Genomic DNA, 16,230 nt, shown 5'->3' with positions numbered 1-16,230 from the left:
CTCTCAAGTTTCATGATCAAAATGACCACTTATCTGTTCATAGCAATTACAAAATATAACACATTTTTCTACTTCTGGAAATGATTGATGCAAAAAAGGACAACTTTTTTTGAACATTTCATAGAATTCCCATGTAAATCTCTTTTAATCTGGGATATTTTAGTTAAGGACTGGTTTCTGACTTTATCCACTACTTTTTCATACTTAAATTCTTTATTTTATTTTCAGATAATCTGATTATTTAATATATTCGGAAGTAATCACCCTCTATATTTATTACCAATTAGCTGGCATAAAACAAGAAAAATATTTTCATATATTTTCATTTAATGCTTTCATTTTTCTAAATCGTCAAAATGCTCTTGACTGTACTTATTTGTGGTCTTCGTTCTGTTCTCCAGACTGCTTTTGTGCTTTCGATTCATTTTTTTTTTCTATCCTACTCTAATCGCCTCACATTTTCCCAAAGCTCTCCCTGGCACCACCAGCTCTTTTGCCTATCATTTCTAGTAGCCTATGCTTTTGAAGTTGTTGCTATATTTCTTGTTGGGCTCAGTTTTTTTTAACATAAACTTGTACAAAAGGTCCAGATGATTCTTTCTATTCTAGTTCAGTATGATTTTATCTGGGATTTACGTCACTTTTTATTGATTATGTTTTCTACCTTCTTTTCTCAGAAAATTTTGCTAATAATTTACCAATTTTATTATAGTTTTCAAAGACTTTAGTATTCAAAGATTTAAATTTTATTCATCATTTCTATAGTTTTTTTTTTGTTTCCAATTAATTTATTTTCTAATCTTACTGCATCATATGTGGTTATCTTATACCTCTTTGGTGACTTTCTAATTTCAATAAATATTCAGCTAATTAGTCTTTCTCTTTCTTATTTTGTTAATATATCTATGTAAGCATATCTGGTTTCTCATACAAACTACTTTAGCTGTAAACAAGAGAGTTGTCATTTTGCATCATTATTGTCTCTCATATAATGATGATTTTTCTGATTTTCTCTTAGATCCCTTCATTATTTAGAATTGTATTGATAATTTTTCACTTGAGCCCATGTTTCTTTGTTTGTGGCTCTGAACCAATTGTTTCTGAGTAATTTGTTCAATTGTATGTAAATCTGTGTGACCTCATTTGGAATTTTCTAAGCAAAGGTATTGTAGTGGTTTGCCATTTCTATAACCAGTTTATTGTATAGATGAAGAAACCAAGGCAAATGAGGTTCAGTGACTTGCCCATATAAATAATTAGTGTTGGAGGTCAGATTTGAACTCGAAAGATAGGTCTATACTTAACTGAGTGTTGTTCCCTTCTTGAACTCAATCAGATGAGAGTACCTCTCAAACCATGCTGATCTGTCTCCCCTCTTTCCCCCTACTGTAATATATTTTTGCCTCTCTCCATGTGATGTAATGTGTTTTCTTCTGATTCCTCCTTTTCACATCTCCCATTACAATCCCTTTGCTCCCTTAATTCACATGTGTTACCATAACATCATTTAATACCCACTTCCTCTCTCTATGTATATGCCTTTTATATACCATAATATATATGCAATTCTCAAAACTAACAAGTGTCATCTTCCCTTATTGGGATGTAAATAGTATGTCCATATTGAGTTACAAGTTATTTTTTTTCCCTGTGTACCTTTTTATGCCTTTCTTGATACCTGCTTTTGAAGATCGAACTTTCTATTGAGACCTGCCTTTTCATCAGGAAGGTCTGGAAATCCTTTATTTTATTGAATATTCATCTCCTTGCCTGAAATATTATGCTCAACTGTGTTGGGTAATTAATCTTTGATTGTAGTCCCAGCTCCTTTGTTTTATGGAATATTGTATTCCAATTCCTTCAATCTTTTACAGTAAAAGCCACAATGTCCTCCGTGATTCTCTTGTAGCTCGGTGATATTTGAATTGTTTCCTTCTTACTGCCTGCAGTATTTTCTCCTTCACTTGATAGTTAATTTGACAACTATATTCCTTGGTGTTGTTAGTTTGGCATCCCATTCACGAGGTGAACGGTAGATTCTTTTGACGACTATTTTTCCCTCTGAACCTAGGACTTCTGCACAATTTTCCTTCATTATTTCTTGGATATATTGTCAAGGCTCTATTTTTCATCATGGCTTTGTGGTAGATCAGTAATCCTTAAATTTTCTCTCCTGGATCTATTTTCCAGGTCAGTTGTTCTTCCAATTAGATATTTTACAATTTCTTCTGTCTTCTCATTCCTTAGATTCTGTATGACTGATTCTTGATGTCCATAAATTCATTAGCTTCTACTTGCCTGTTTCTAATTTTTTATCAAATTGTTTTCTTCAGTTAACTTTTGCACCTACTTTACCATCTGTCCAATTTTTCCTTTTAAGTAGTTATTTTCCACAGTTATATTTTGTACTTCCCTTTATATTTGTCCAATTGTCCTTTTCAATTCTTCTGTGATTTTTTTTTCACATTTTTAAGGTCATTGGTCAGTTTTTCTTCTATTTCTATAATTTAGCTGTTAAAATCCTTTCTGAATTCTTCCAGGATGACTCTTTGTGCTTCAGACCAGTTCAAATTTCCTTCTGAAGTTTCAGATCGGAGTACAGTCTCAATGCTGACCTCCTTATTGTTATTGTTTTATTCCTTGGCCCCATAGAAAGATTCTATGGTCATTTGTTTTCTGCTTTGCTTCTTACTTTTGATAATCACCCTTTTCCTGGCTTTCAATTAATTTTTATTGATACATGTTTATAGTTTTTGTGGAAGTTTCTTGAAATTCATATACTTTAGAAACAGCCTTTAGAGTTTAGCACATCTGGTTCTTCTCCCATTTTTTTTTCCATTTCTATATTTTCTCCTTGGTCTGACTCTCTTTAGGACTTCTGAATGACTGAGAAAGGGACAGTTAAATCCTCTATAATTTTTGAATTCCTAGATATTCCTGAAACTCATTTAATATCTCCTTGATGAATTTAGATTCTGATGCATCTGAGGCATGATTTTGGTATCTTTATGGATTTGTTTTTTAAGATTTTCTTTCAGCAAAATGGATGTTCCTTGTTTGTTCCTTTTTAGTTTTTCTTTGCCTGATAGCAAGACTGTAGTCCCTGCTTTCACAAGGGTTCATTTAATGCACAGCAATTTGTTCATCCCCTTATTATTCCCTCTCTCAGTGTATATTTTTGTGTGTTTCATTTGTGATTCATGTAAGCAACTTATTGCTGAGTATTGTTACTTTATTCAATTTATCACTTTTTCCTCTTTTTTGACTGTCAAGTAAACTCACATTAAAAACATATAAGATCTAGGTGTACATTTTACTTCACTTTTAATGTTTGTTTTCCCAAAACATGAATTTTTCTCTTTTCCACCATAAATCCAAAACTAGGACTCTGTTGTAAATTCTGCTCAGTCTATTTGTATGGATTCCCTTATTCCACTGGCTCTATTCTTTTCATGTCATTCACCCCATTGTTATTTGTTGCTCCTTTCTCTGGATGTCGAGTTTCTCTTATCACTTCCTCTTTTTCTCTATTGCTTTAATCTAATTATTCAATTCTTTCCATCTTTTTCTCTCAGCTAAACAATTAAGATGTAATCACTGTCTTTCTTCTGTTTCAACTTCTGCTCCTACTTTTTAAAATCTTATTTTCTGTATATTTTTTCTTTTCCTCTTTTTGTATTAAGTTATTTAATTTGTTATCAGTATTCTATAATCACTTCCATATGTCTTAGATGTTTCTCTTCCCTCACCCTTCTTCCCCTCTCCTTCTCCACTCCCTCCCTGAGACAGTGTACAATCTTATATAGGTTCCACACATATATTCCTCTTAAATACATTTTGACCTTAGTCATGTTGCATAGAAGAATTAAAATGAGTGACAGAAACCATAAAACAAAACAAAACAAAACAAAAAATAATACAAAAGAAAACAATCTGCTTCAATCTACAATCCAATTTCATTGCTCTTTCTCTGGTTGTGGAAGGCATTTTGTCTCAAGTGCCACTGAGAATTTGTTAAATCCTCGCATTACAATGAAGTACTAAGTCTACTAGAAAATTTTCTCTCATGCTATAGTTGTTGCTGTGTACAAAGTTCTCCTTTTTCTTCTCTTTTCACTGAGCAACAGTTCATATAAGTTTGTTCTAGGCCTCTGTGAAGCCTTTCTGTTTATTATTTCTTATAGTACAATAGAATTCCATTACGTTCATAGCCATTCCCCAATTTAAGGGCATTCACTTGATTTCCAGTTTTTGGCCACCGCAAAGAGAGTTGCTATAAATATTTTTGTACATGTGAGACCCTTTTTCATTTCTATGAGCTCTTTGGGATAGAGTCCTAAAAGCCATATTGCTGGGTCAAAGGATATGCTTATTTTTTTTTGCCTTTTGGCCATAGTTCCAAATTACTCTCCAGAATGACTGGATCAGCTCACAGCTCCATTAACTATGAATTAGTGTTCCAACCCTCCCACATCTTCTTCAACATTTATGATCCTCCTGTTTTGTCATGTTATCCAGTCTGATAGGTGTGATGTGGTATCTCAGAGTATTTTTGACTTGCATCTCTCCAATCAATAGTGATCCACAGCATTTTTTCATATGACTACAGATAGATTTAATTTCTTCCTCTGAAAACTCCCTGTTCATAACCTTTGACTATTTGCCAATTGGGGAATGACTTGTGTTCTTCTACATTTGACGCAGTTCTCTATACATTTTAGAAATCAGGCCTGTATCACCAATACTAGTTGCAAAAATTCTTTCCCAGTTTTCTGCTTTCTTCCTAATCATGGTTGCACTGGGTTTGTCTGTGCAAAAACTTTTCAATTTAATGTAATCAAAATTATCCATTTTGCTCTTCATAATCTTCTCAATCTCTTGTTTGTTCAAAAATTTCTCCATTCTCCTTCAATCTGACAAGTACACTATTCCTTGTTCCCCTACTTTGTTTAAAGTATCAATCTTTATAGTTAGAGTATGTCTCCATTTGGGCTTTATTTTTGTCTATCTTGTCAGACATTGGTCAGTGCCCAGTTTCTGCCACACTCTTATTCAGTTTTCCCAGCAAATTTTGTCAGACAGTGAGTTCTTATCCTAGAAACTGGGGTGCTTGGATTTATCAGATAGTAGATTGTTATATTTGTTGGCTACGATGTCTTGAGTACCTACCATATTCCACTGGACTACCTCTCTCTTACTTAGCCAGTATCAGGTGGTTTTGGTAATTGTTGTTTTATAATGCAATTTGACATCTGGTAGGGCCAGGTCACCTTTCCTAGCATTTCTTTTCTTTAGTTCCCTTGATGTTCTGTACCTTTTGTTCTTCCAGATGAATTTTTATATTATACTCACCTTTTTTCACTTATACATATGACTTTATTTGTGTGAAAAGTGTTTTGCAATTGTGTTCATATAATCCCTGGCTTTGTTTTGGCAGGTAGACTCCCAGATATTTTACAGTGTGTACCATAGCCTTGTTCGGCTTTGAGGACGATGGGCTACCCCAGTCTTACCTTTTGCAGGTCTTTGGTTGCCAACTGGATAAACGTATAGAGAAGAGACTTTCCAGAGTCGAACAAGGGTTAGGCTTTATTCAGGGTCTCGGTTACATGTGCAGGGTGAATTCTTCCTCAAGAGAGAGGAATCCTCCTCCTCCCAAGGGGCAAAGATCGTACAGCAAGAGGATGGGAGCGGGAGAGGGGAGGGACCTTCTGCCCTCTAAGGGCCCCTCAGGGCGAAGAGCGCCTTCAGGCTTTCCTTTCCCTACTTAAGCTCTCCTGCCGCATAGTTTGCACGTGAATACCGTGCCTGCTCTCAGCCCTTAGCTAGTCAACAACAGGTGTGCTCAGACCATGGGCCAATCTCAAGGGTGGGATTCTCTCCCCAGCGCGTTTCCCATGGAGAAGAGGCAGAAATGCACGAGATAGCCCGTGTCTCACGACTCAATTCCCAGCTGTTCCCTGGGGGCCCTCATGAGAACTCTGAGGTTTAGAAGTCCTCATCCTTACCTGCCTGAGACTCTCCAGTGAAATTGAACTTACACCCCGAACATAGCCTTAAATGGGGTTTCTCTTTCTATCTCTTTTCTTGGGCTTTGTTAGTAACATATAGAATTGCAGATGATTTATGTGGGTTTATTATGTAACCTGCAACTTGGACAAATTTGTCGCACATTTTTTTTTCAAAAAAGAAAAGGACATGTTTCCCCTATCTTCTTCATGATTCCTGTCTTTTTCTGTCCCTTTGGATTTTTTTTTCATTTAATCATGTCCCTAGAATCTTAGTGAATTTTGCAATAATCAGGAGTAGCCAAGTACAAACACACAAGAAAAGTAGCATCAGGGATGCCAATAGAAAAGATACACCATACGTAATGTGGCTTTGCTGAATAATCTTCAAAAGGGAAAAAAGGTGTCCTACAGCACCTGGTGTCAGATTCAGTATTTCAACTGATTTGGAGTCAGGAAAACCCTTAGTTTTGTTTTTGTCTTTCTTTTTTTCCTAAGTACCTTAGACACTTATTAGCTGTGAAAGCCTAAGGAAGTAACTTAATTTCTGTCTACCTCTGCTTTTTAATCTATAAAATGGGGATAATATAGAATGTACCTACCATGTTGATTTGAGGAAAAAGGAAGGGAAAATGTAAAATACTTTGCAAGTCTGAAAGTGCTAGATAAATGACAACCATTGTTGTTGATGATGATAATGATGATCTTATCACAGTAGAAGTTGAGGCTGACCCAGAAGTTTTACCAGACATGGACTATGTGCTCATTAACCAGGTGAGTCAATGGTCTGAGGCAGAGTCTTCTAGGCCCATGTCCGTAGACTTTTGTGCCCAACCTTGACCTTTTCAGGATAAGGTTCGTATGCAGTGTCCCAGGCTTTTCCAGGAAGCCTCAATATTTTTAGTCCTGATCTCATTCAGTGGCCCTAAATACTAGATACTCATCCAAGACCTTGATCCTTGCCTTAACTAAACTTAGGACATACTGCTCCACTGAGGGCTTAACCTTGAAGCACCATGTTCCCTCATTTATCAGTATAAGAGCAGAAATTGTGGGGCCTGGGTTTAAGGATGTAATTCAACAGAGCTGGTCACCACATCCTGTACCAGACTCTAGTCTGCCTACCTTTCCTGCTCTGCAGAGTTGAGGTTGGTCTGTACAGGACATAGCTGTAGATCCAGCATGGACTCCACGGTCACTGTCCTGATCTCCATCGGTGAGTATCTGGGGTCAGGCTTGTGAGAGAGGGACATTCTAGCAAGGTTATTTTGACTGAAGGACAGAGAAGAAACTTAAAGAAGATACAGAACCATTTGTTTAAAAGCATGAGCCCAGGGCTGAGTCAAAGGGCTCTTCCTTCATATTCTGACCAAAGCAGAAAGAGAGGGTCAGGGACTTCTGTGAGAGCTGCAGATGGGTCAGTGTGGACTGGAGGGGAGGCATCTCTGACCTTAAATTCTTTTGCAGGGCTGTTTATGCACTGGGTGGTGAGGACACAGATGGGTAAGTCCTGCCCCCAACATTCCACTGTTCTCTTTTTATTCCTTGTACCAGATTAATCTAGAGATGTAGATCTAGAATAAGCAAGGAAGGAAATGCAGGACATTGAGTTGAATGGAGGGAGTGATTCAGAGAAGGATTTTAGAATCTAGCCATGGAGACATGGAAGATACAGAAATCGCTAGAAATCTGGATTCTATTTCCTGTCAGACACCCTCCCAAGGCCCACCCTCTGGGCCATCCGAAGTCCTGTGGTGCTTGGGGGAACAGAAGTGACTCTCAGGTGCCAAGGCCAACTGTGGAGTAACCGATTCCAGCTCTGGAAGGATGGAGAGATCAGAGAGGAGAGATGGCTCCTGGCAGCAGGCAGAGTTTGTGCTCAGGAATGTGGAAGCCTGGAGAGATGCAAGAAGCTACATTTGCCGCTCTGGGCAGGGACCATTGTGGTCAGACTTCAGTGACCCCCTGGCCCTGGTGGTGACAGATGAGGGATTGCTGGTCTACAACCAACCTTGGTTGGAAGCAGACCAGCTTTGAGAGATGGGATGGAAGGATACAGCAAGGGGTTCAAACACCTGCCCCACCTAGGTCTTAGTCGGGTGACTATGGGCAAGTCCTCAACCATCCGTTGACCTCAGTTCCCTCTTCCCTGACATGAAGCTCATGTACTGAATTATCTAATGTGGTCATTTATGTTGAAACCCTGTAGATACCTTAGGACAGTAGGGGTAATTCTTTCCTAAAGCTTTGAGACTCCCTCATCACTGAGCAGGAAGTCCTGATAGATAGGTGATGAATAAGAGTTAGAACACAAGACAAATATTTAACTTCTCACAGAGGTGCCCAGAGGGAGCCCCCACATTCTTCTACCATCCCATACCTACCCAGGGACAATCACAGCTTTGCCAGTCCAGCTCTGGCTTCACAGAGGGGTGTAAAAGGGGTGGCAGGCCACGTACCTGGGAGTGTAGGGCAGTGTAAGATCCTGGACCCATTCAGAGTGTCTATCTAATACCCCATAGACAAGGTTTGATGTAGGAAAGAGTTTTGTAAACATCAAAGTTTAAGAGGAAGCTATAAAATCACCAGTGAAGTTTCATTTGGATCCTGCCTTGGTCCAATGAGTTCAGGCTGTCAGGGCAGACCTGTGCTCCATGGACAAGGGAAGAAGAGGGTCAGGTGGGGAGGTTACCTCTCCTATCAGTGTCCCTTTTCCTCCCATTAATCTGTGCTCTCAGGGTCTGACTGGGCCTAGAACATCTGAGTCCAGAGAGCCAAGTAAAACAGCCATGAATAGTCCTACAAGACTAGGCAATGTGACCTTTGTTTCAGGGAACAGTATGTGGGGGTTAGGAGGAGAGATTGAGACTGAGTCCCCAATATTCTTCTTTCCTCCTTCCACAGGAACCCTTCCCAAACCCTCTATTTCAGCCTCACCTAACTCCACAATATCCCCAGGGACAAGAGTGACCATCTGGTGCACAATATCACCAAAGGCACCCCTTGAGGACTACAGTTTTGTCCTGATGGAGGCAAAGAGCCTAGAGCCCTTGCACAGACAGAGCCCCGAAGGGACCTGTGCTGTTTTCTCTATTCTGTCTGTGAGAGCCGAGGATGCTGGGAGCTACAGCTGTATTTACTACAGGAAGACAGGTCCCTACAGGGAATCCTATGCCAGCCAGACCCTGGAACTAACAGTGTTAGGTGACTAGAGATGGGAACCCCATAAATCTGCAATTCCATCCCCCATATAGGGGCCCACAGAGTGGTTGAGATGCATAAAATCCGGGGAATTGTGAAGGGATAGTTTGGTGGGAGAGTGGAGGAGACCCTGGGATCATCTTCTGTGCTACATGGACTCGCCTTTGGACCCCAAGAAAATGGGCATGTTTCCACCTGAAGACAAGAAAGTAGAATAGATGGAAGAATTATTTTTTTTGTCTTTCATTAAAGGGTTAGGGGAGGGTGCCTTGAAAGATTAATCTAAAGCTGAAATTTGGTGTCTCTCTTTTCTCTGAGGACGCCTCCCCAGGCCCACCTTGTGGGTCCACCCTGGCCTCATGGTGGACCCAGGGGAAAACATTACTTTCTGGTGTTCAAGGCCCAATCTGTCTTCCCTTGAAGAGGTGATTTTCACTCTGTGGAAGGCTGGGACCCAGGAGCGCTTACAATACAAGACCTCACCAGGTCTCTGGACTGACTTCTCCTTCCCATCTGTGAGATCCAAGCACACTGGGAGCTACAGCTGTACTTACATGGAACAGAAAGCATCTACTAGAGAATCAGACCCCAGTGAGGGCCTGGAGCTGGTAGTGCCAAGTGAGGGGTGTGTGTGGGCCTCAGAATAACTTTGACAATGACCCCTCTGCTCTCTGCCCAGACAGAGACCTTACAGCAACAAGGCTTGGTGTCTACAGTCAGCTCTGCCCTGGTGTCTGACAGAACTCTAGGGCCTTGAAAGATATGAGACATTTATTTTTGTGATCTAGACTCTTGGGAAGAAAGGTGATGGTGGGGAATGAGTTACAGTTTAGGAGAAGAGTCAAGATTCACAGCTAAAAGGGATATAGGAGGTTCTCCAGGCCAAACCCTCCTTTTACCAGGGCCCTGAAACAGCGAAAAGCTTGTTCAGGGTCATACAACATGTGAGTGACAGAGTCTGGAAATAAGCCTGAGTCTTCCCAATTCTGTACTCTGGTATGAGCTCTGGTTTTAGGTTGAGCCCTGGGCCTGTTTGACATAGCCCACATGAAAAGTGAGGGGCCATGGCCTTCCCACCCATGAGTCATCAGATGCAGGAGTATACAGGTTGGATGAGCTCCCTCAAATGTGTACCTTCCTTAGATTCCTAACTATCTACAGCTAGAAAAGCATCAGTGATCTTCTGTTCAAGCCCCCATTTACAGAAGAGATAATTGAGCATTAGACAGGCCAGTGAATGGACCATGATCACACAGGGAGTCAGGGCCAGAAAATGACAAGGCCCATGTGTGCTGATTCCCAGCCCCGATCTTCCACTCACAGGATCTCTCCCCAAGCCTTCCCTCTCAGCCCTCCCAGGCTTTGTGGTGGAGCCTGGGATGCATGTGACTCTCCAGTGCCGACAGCCCACCCAGTTATTCCACAGTGGAGTGACATTCACTCTGCTGAAGGCAGGGACCACTCAGCCCTTGCAGAGACAGAACCCAGCTCGGACTTCAGCTGACTTTCCTCTCCTGTCTGTGAGGGCCCAGGATGCTGGCAATTACAGCTGTGTCTACCATGAGAGGATGGCTCCATACCAGGTGTCTGAACCCAGTGAGGTCCTGGAGATCTGGGTGACAGGTGAGCATTTATCCATGTTCCCAGGGAATGAAATAGAAGCCTGAAGTCATGATTAAGAAATAGCCCAGGAAGTCTGAAAAGGTACATTGCTGGGAGGGGCTCTTTTGGATATCATGAGGTAGAGTTTGGGATAAGGGCTGCTGGTACCTATGGAGGGGAAAAGAAAAAGTGGAAGAGTGGGTCAGCTTAAGTGTTACTACAAGTTATAGAGACAAAGATTGAAGGAACAACTTCTCTGTTCCTAGGCAGCCCCAAAGAGCACTGAGTCCTAGCATTCACCCTTCTCTCAGGAAGATGCACTCCAAATTCTTTCTTCCCAATTGTGGAAACGATGCTAAGATTCTCTGGTATCTATTTGTGTTTCCAGATGCACTTCCCAAGCCTTCCCTTTCAGCCTGGCCTGGCCCAGTGGTGACCCCAGGAGCAAATGTGACCCTCCACTGCTGGGCCCCTTCAAGAGTTACTACGTTTATTCTGTACAAGGAGGGAGAGGAGAAAAACCCACTAAGCATGGATACCACTCAAGATGGGGCATTGTTCCTCCTGAATCATGTGAACCCCAAGCTCTCTGGAAATTACACCTGCAGATACAAAGTCAGCACCAATGAAAGTCTCTGGACACCATGGAGTGACCCTTTAGAGATCATAGTGAGAGGTGAGAGGAAGAAGCCCCCAAGACCTAGAAGAATGGACAAATGACTACTCCCACCCTCAGTTCCTACAAGGAATTAAGACCAAGGCCTTGGCTCTGGCCAACAGACACAGTGTAAGAGACAACAGTGACTTCTGCACTTTGCTCAATTCCAGGACTTTAGAGAACAAGGGTGTGATATGGGTCACAAGGTCTCACCCCTCTTGTAATTCCATGTGACCCACACATCTGTATATCAGTTTCTGGGTTTCTGAAAATAATTCCAAGGGATAAGCCCACTCTGAGCAGGATTTATGCCAAACTCTGCAAAGCTAGCTGTGATGGGCAGATAAAAGAAGAAAATACAGGGACAAATTCAGAGGCAAATTAGGGTTCCCTCAGGACAGTGATTTCTGAAGATTCTTCTCTCTCCCCCACTCAGGTTCAGAGCCCAGTAATGTGCTCGTCATCATCCTCAGCTGTGTTTCCTTCCTCCTCTGCCTTCTCTTACTGGCAATCCTCTGCCAAGGATCCATCTCTGGAGGTGAGTGTGGCAAAGACAAAGTGAAACCCATCAGTTTCTTATGGAATAAAGAGATAGGTAAGGACTGGGACCTCCATTTCCTCCTTTGAGAGACTCACTGACCTTGCTTATTTTTCCATTATCTCTCACCAGGATCTTTACAAGAGGAGAGCCCAAGGAGTTAAGGAGATTCATTTCCTCTTCTCATAGTACCCTGCTCCTTCCTTCACATGTAGCCCTGAGCCTTCTGCCTTGGACAGAGTCCCTGGTGAGGAAAGGATGTTCACAGAGCCTAACAGCATGAATTCTGTACCTCTTTCCTATTTCCTGCCTCTCACTCTACTACTAGTACCTCCCTTGTTCCTGTCCTCCTTGGAGAACTTGCCTGCCACATCACCCTGAGGCCCATAGAGTGGTAGTCCTTTGTAAGTTATCTGGGCAGAAAGGGAGCATGCTCCTGAGGCAGGGAGAGGGCAGGCGAAGGGAATTCTTTTCCTGGAAACTGGGAGAATGAGAAAAGCTTCTGTCTTCTTCAGATACAGGAGTGGCCAAGGAGAGACCAAGCAAGCCATCGGTGAGTTAGCCCATTCTGTCTTTCCCCTGGAAGAGTCCATTTCATCCTTGACCTTAGCATTTCCCAACCCAAGATTGTCAGACTTCTTCATCACTTACCTATTCTTCTTCTCTGCATTAGAGTATATCTGAACCGGGTATTCCTGATATCATTTTTAAAAACATATTTCAATAACTGTCCTTCAGCATCAATTATTTCCTTTATAACCTTACGGACTTCATTCCACATAGATAAAGGAGTGATTCTAAGAAAGCATCCATAACTTTCACCAGACAGGATGTCAACGCATTCACATCACACTGATAGATTAAGAGGTCCTGGGTTAGGTTTTGTTTTGTTTGAGTTTTTCTCATAGTTTCTCCCATTCATTTTAATTTTTCTATGCCACATGACAAATGTGAAAATGTGATTAATAAGAATGTATGTGTAGAACCCATATAAGATTGTATGCTCTCTCAGGGATGGAGAGGGGAAGGAGGGGGAGAAAATCTAAGATTTATGAAAGTGTTTGTAGAAAACTGCAAAAAAAATTAATTAAATAAAAAAAGAAGAGGAAATAAAAGGACTGTTTATCCAAGGTCACTCACTTTTCTCTTAACTTTGTATTTCCCTTCAGGTCTGCATGGCTGAAAGTCCCAAGGAAATGACATATATTGAACCAAACATAAGAATATTGAATAAGAAGAAAGCCAATCACAAGGAGACACACGTCGAACGCACCCTATATGCCACTTTGGCCTTGAACTAATAACTTGGGCATCTTTCCCAAAAGAATTCTCTCCCTTCTGTCATCTCCTGTCCTGTCCCTTACCCTCATCTCATCAATTCTCCAGTAATCTTCTCTAGATTCCCTTCACTGAGAAATCATGATGACTTTTAAGGGTCTAGAGGTAGGCAAACCAAGTGCATCAGTGTACAATGATGAGACACATACAGTTATACACAGAGGAGAAGGAGGTGATCATCTCAGAGAAATCAGTAGCAGCTATGGGGACAGAAGGACTATTTACACTAGATGGAATTAGAACTAAGTTTTAAAGGAAACTAGGCAAGCTAAGAAGCAGATTGAGGGAAGGATAATATTCGAGGTATGAAGGACAGCCATAAGGGAGGCATGGGAGACTATTGTATGAAAGTATAAAAAAAAGAAAAGAAATATTGACCAGCATGGCTGGTGTGTAAAATGACTCGAAGAAAACAAGTGCAAGAAGATTGGAAAGGTGGAAACTGTTGAGACTCACTCACTCAATGCTATCCTTCCCTTATCCCTAAGTCTCATGCCATGTATCTAGTCTGGTGTCAAGTCCCATGTTAACCACCTTCATAGCATCTCTTCTATATATCTCCTCTCCAATAACACAGCAACTACTTTGGGGATCCCCTCACACTTGACCTATTGCAATCACCTGCTGGTGGGTCTGCCTACCACCAGTCTCTCCCACCCCAGTCTGTCATCCACTCAGCCATCATGTTGACATTTCTAAAGTGTAGGTCTGACTATTTCATTCCCTAGTTAATGAACTCTTTTGTTCCCTATCCTCTTTAGGATTAAAAATAAAATTCAATGTCTTTCAAAGTCCCTTTGGAACCTCCCCCATGATCTTTCCAGTCTTAATAAACCTTAAGTCCTCCCACACACTCTTGGTGACACAAAGTCCCAAACGAAGGCCATAAAATCCATCAGGGCAATCCCATGATCTCCTGTCTTCTATTCAACTCATATTCATGTTGTCAGTGTCCACCACAGTGACTCACGCAAAGAACCTGATTTGTAGATTTTTGTAGAATTTTATCAGTAAAAAGCTTTATCAGACCAGGTCCAGTCAGTCTTTTAAAACAGGTTTGAGATCTGAAGGGCTTATACATATCCTTTAGTCTCATTCTAAGGGTCTGCAAAGATTAGGTGGTTTGGGAAGGCTTTGGGGAATTGAGTTAAATTGGAGTGAAAGTTTAGAGACTCACAAAAAGTAGAAGCCTCTTAGAGTAGAAGGTAAATGGAGAAGTCAAAGAGGGACCAAGAAATGATGGGGCACAGATTAAAGAAAACTCTCAACTTTATCCCTGTTCTCTACACCTGTAAAGAGGTGGGCAGATTTATGAGAATCATCTGGCATCTTTTTAAATATCTTCTGCCTATAGCCTTTTATCTACTTTTCTTCGAGTCACTAGGTGATTGTCTTTGTGCGCACTTGTGCTTTTTATTATTTTTCTTCACTATGATTTCAAACCAAGATACTTTGCATTTTTTAAATTAGTTTTAACTTAACCGTGCACCAAAACCACTGAGCATTTCTACATACCCAATGAAACATAAGTGGAGAGAGTGTGTATTTCCATCACCCTCCTTCTCTCCCTGACACCTCTGCCCTTTCACTCTCTGTCACACACATGCCCAAATGCGCACATACGCACATAACTTCCATGCATTGTTTTAAAAACCAACCTGCTGCATGTATTTCCTTTTAAATTTTCTTCTCCTCTGTATTTTTAAAATTTATTAATGCTTCCTCTTTTTTGCTATTCCTATTGTTATCCCTACTTGAATCAAAAAATTTCCCAAATTTAAAAAAGGAATAAAAAAACCATGTAATAAAGAAGCAGAATAAAGTATCATTAATCCTGATGATATTCCTGTCAAAATATATATGTGTCTGTTCTCTGTGTCTATTCCTTTCAGTTAAGTGTTGGGTACCATGCTTCATCACAGATCTTCTGAAGGCATGGTTGGTGTTTGCATTTTTCACAGTTCTTCCCTCTCTCAAAGTTTTTTTTTTTCCTTCTATAATAGTAGTTGCCTTGTGCAAATTATGCTCTTAGTTATGCTCTCTCTATTCTGCATCAGTTCATATTACCCAAGGTTCTCTGAAATCATCTCATTTACAGTTTCATATGGTGAAATATCACCCATTCATTTTCATTTTCTGCTAGTGCAGAAACTGCCTCAAAGTGGTCTAAAGGACAATAGAGCATCCACTTATGTTTTTGGTCTTCTCTTTTCCCTCCTTGTCATTCCTTCCACAAGATCATGTGAATCTAAAGGTAGATTTACTAATGAGTATTTCCTCCTTCCTATTACCCTCCCTCTTAACACATTCTACCAAAATTCCTGCTTGTTTCCTTATTGAGCTTGTTGTTTTTCCAAACCAAATTATTTCTGTATATATGTATTTAACTCTTCTTGGTACATTTCCTATAAAGTTGAGGTTCTTCTGATGCTACTGTCCCACTTCTTCCTACCTGTTTTTATATTCTTTTCTCTTGCACCCCAAATACGAGGGGCAGCTAGCCTCCCTTCCTCATATCTATAGCAATGTATTATTTCTGTCCTCCCTAGCATTCTTCCTCTTGAAATGATTAAAACAATCTGCGGCCAAGTCCTGTGGTTTCTTATTAAATCCGTAGGTAGCCCTTGACAATATTAAGTTTCTGAAGGGGAACATCTTTCTTTGCTTTCTATTCCAATGTCAGCAAAGGCAGACTCAAGATGGCCGAGTGAGTGCTAGCAACTTTGTGCCAGCTCCCCCAGAACCTCCACAATGACAAAGAAAATGTATCAAACCAAATTGTGAGAAGAAAAACCAAGAAAAAAGTCACAGAGAGTCATTTTTTCCAATGCAGGAAGGTTAGTACCCAACCATAGTACAGCCCCTTCCAATTACTCAAATCAATT

At 40.7% G+C, this 16,230-nt stretch overlaps 1 protein-coding gene across 1 annotated transcript; it reads left to right on the top strand.

Moving 5' to 3' along the window:
- Positions 1–6,677: 6,677 nt before the first annotated feature.
- On the top strand, positions 6,678–12,096 carry LOC140507347 (immunoglobulin superfamily member 1-like). The gene is made up of 8 exons (XM_072615459.1): positions 6,678–6,782; positions 7,694–7,954; positions 8,747–8,846; positions 8,967–9,212; positions 9,528–9,827; positions 10,485–10,832; positions 11,200–11,487; positions 11,906–12,096. The coding sequence occupies exons 1-8, from the start codon at positions 6,678–6,680 to the stop codon at positions 12,094–12,096; spliced, it is 1,839 nt and encodes a 612-aa protein (XP_072471560.1).
- The last annotated feature ends 4,134 nt before the right edge of the window (positions 12,097–16,230 follow it).

The sequence above is a fragment of the Notamacropus eugenii genome, chromosome 5 (genome assembly GCF_028372415.1).
Source record: "Notamacropus eugenii isolate mMacEug1 chromosome 5, mMacEug1.pri_v2, whole genome shotgun sequence".
Lineage (NCBI taxonomy): Eukaryota > Metazoa > Chordata > Mammalia > Diprotodontia > Macropodidae > Notamacropus > Notamacropus eugenii.
The sequence above is the reverse complement of the archived record's forward strand: the minus strand, read 5'-3'. Positions and strand labels throughout refer to the sequence as shown.

Bases quoted from the DNA above. Each gene is read 5' to 3' on its own strand.
- LOC140507347 (XM_072615459.1), top strand. From the start codon at position 6,678: ATGACAACCATTGTTGTTGATGATGATAATGATGATCTTATCACAGTA. The intron at 8,847-8,966 runs GTATGTGGGGGT...CAATATCCCCAG, and splicing joins GACCTTTGTTTCAGGGAACA to GGACAAGAGTGACCATCTGG. The intron at 9,213-9,527 runs GTGACTAGAGAT...CTTTTCTCTGAG, and splicing joins CCTGGAACTAACAGTGTTAG to GACGCCTCCCCAGGCCCACC.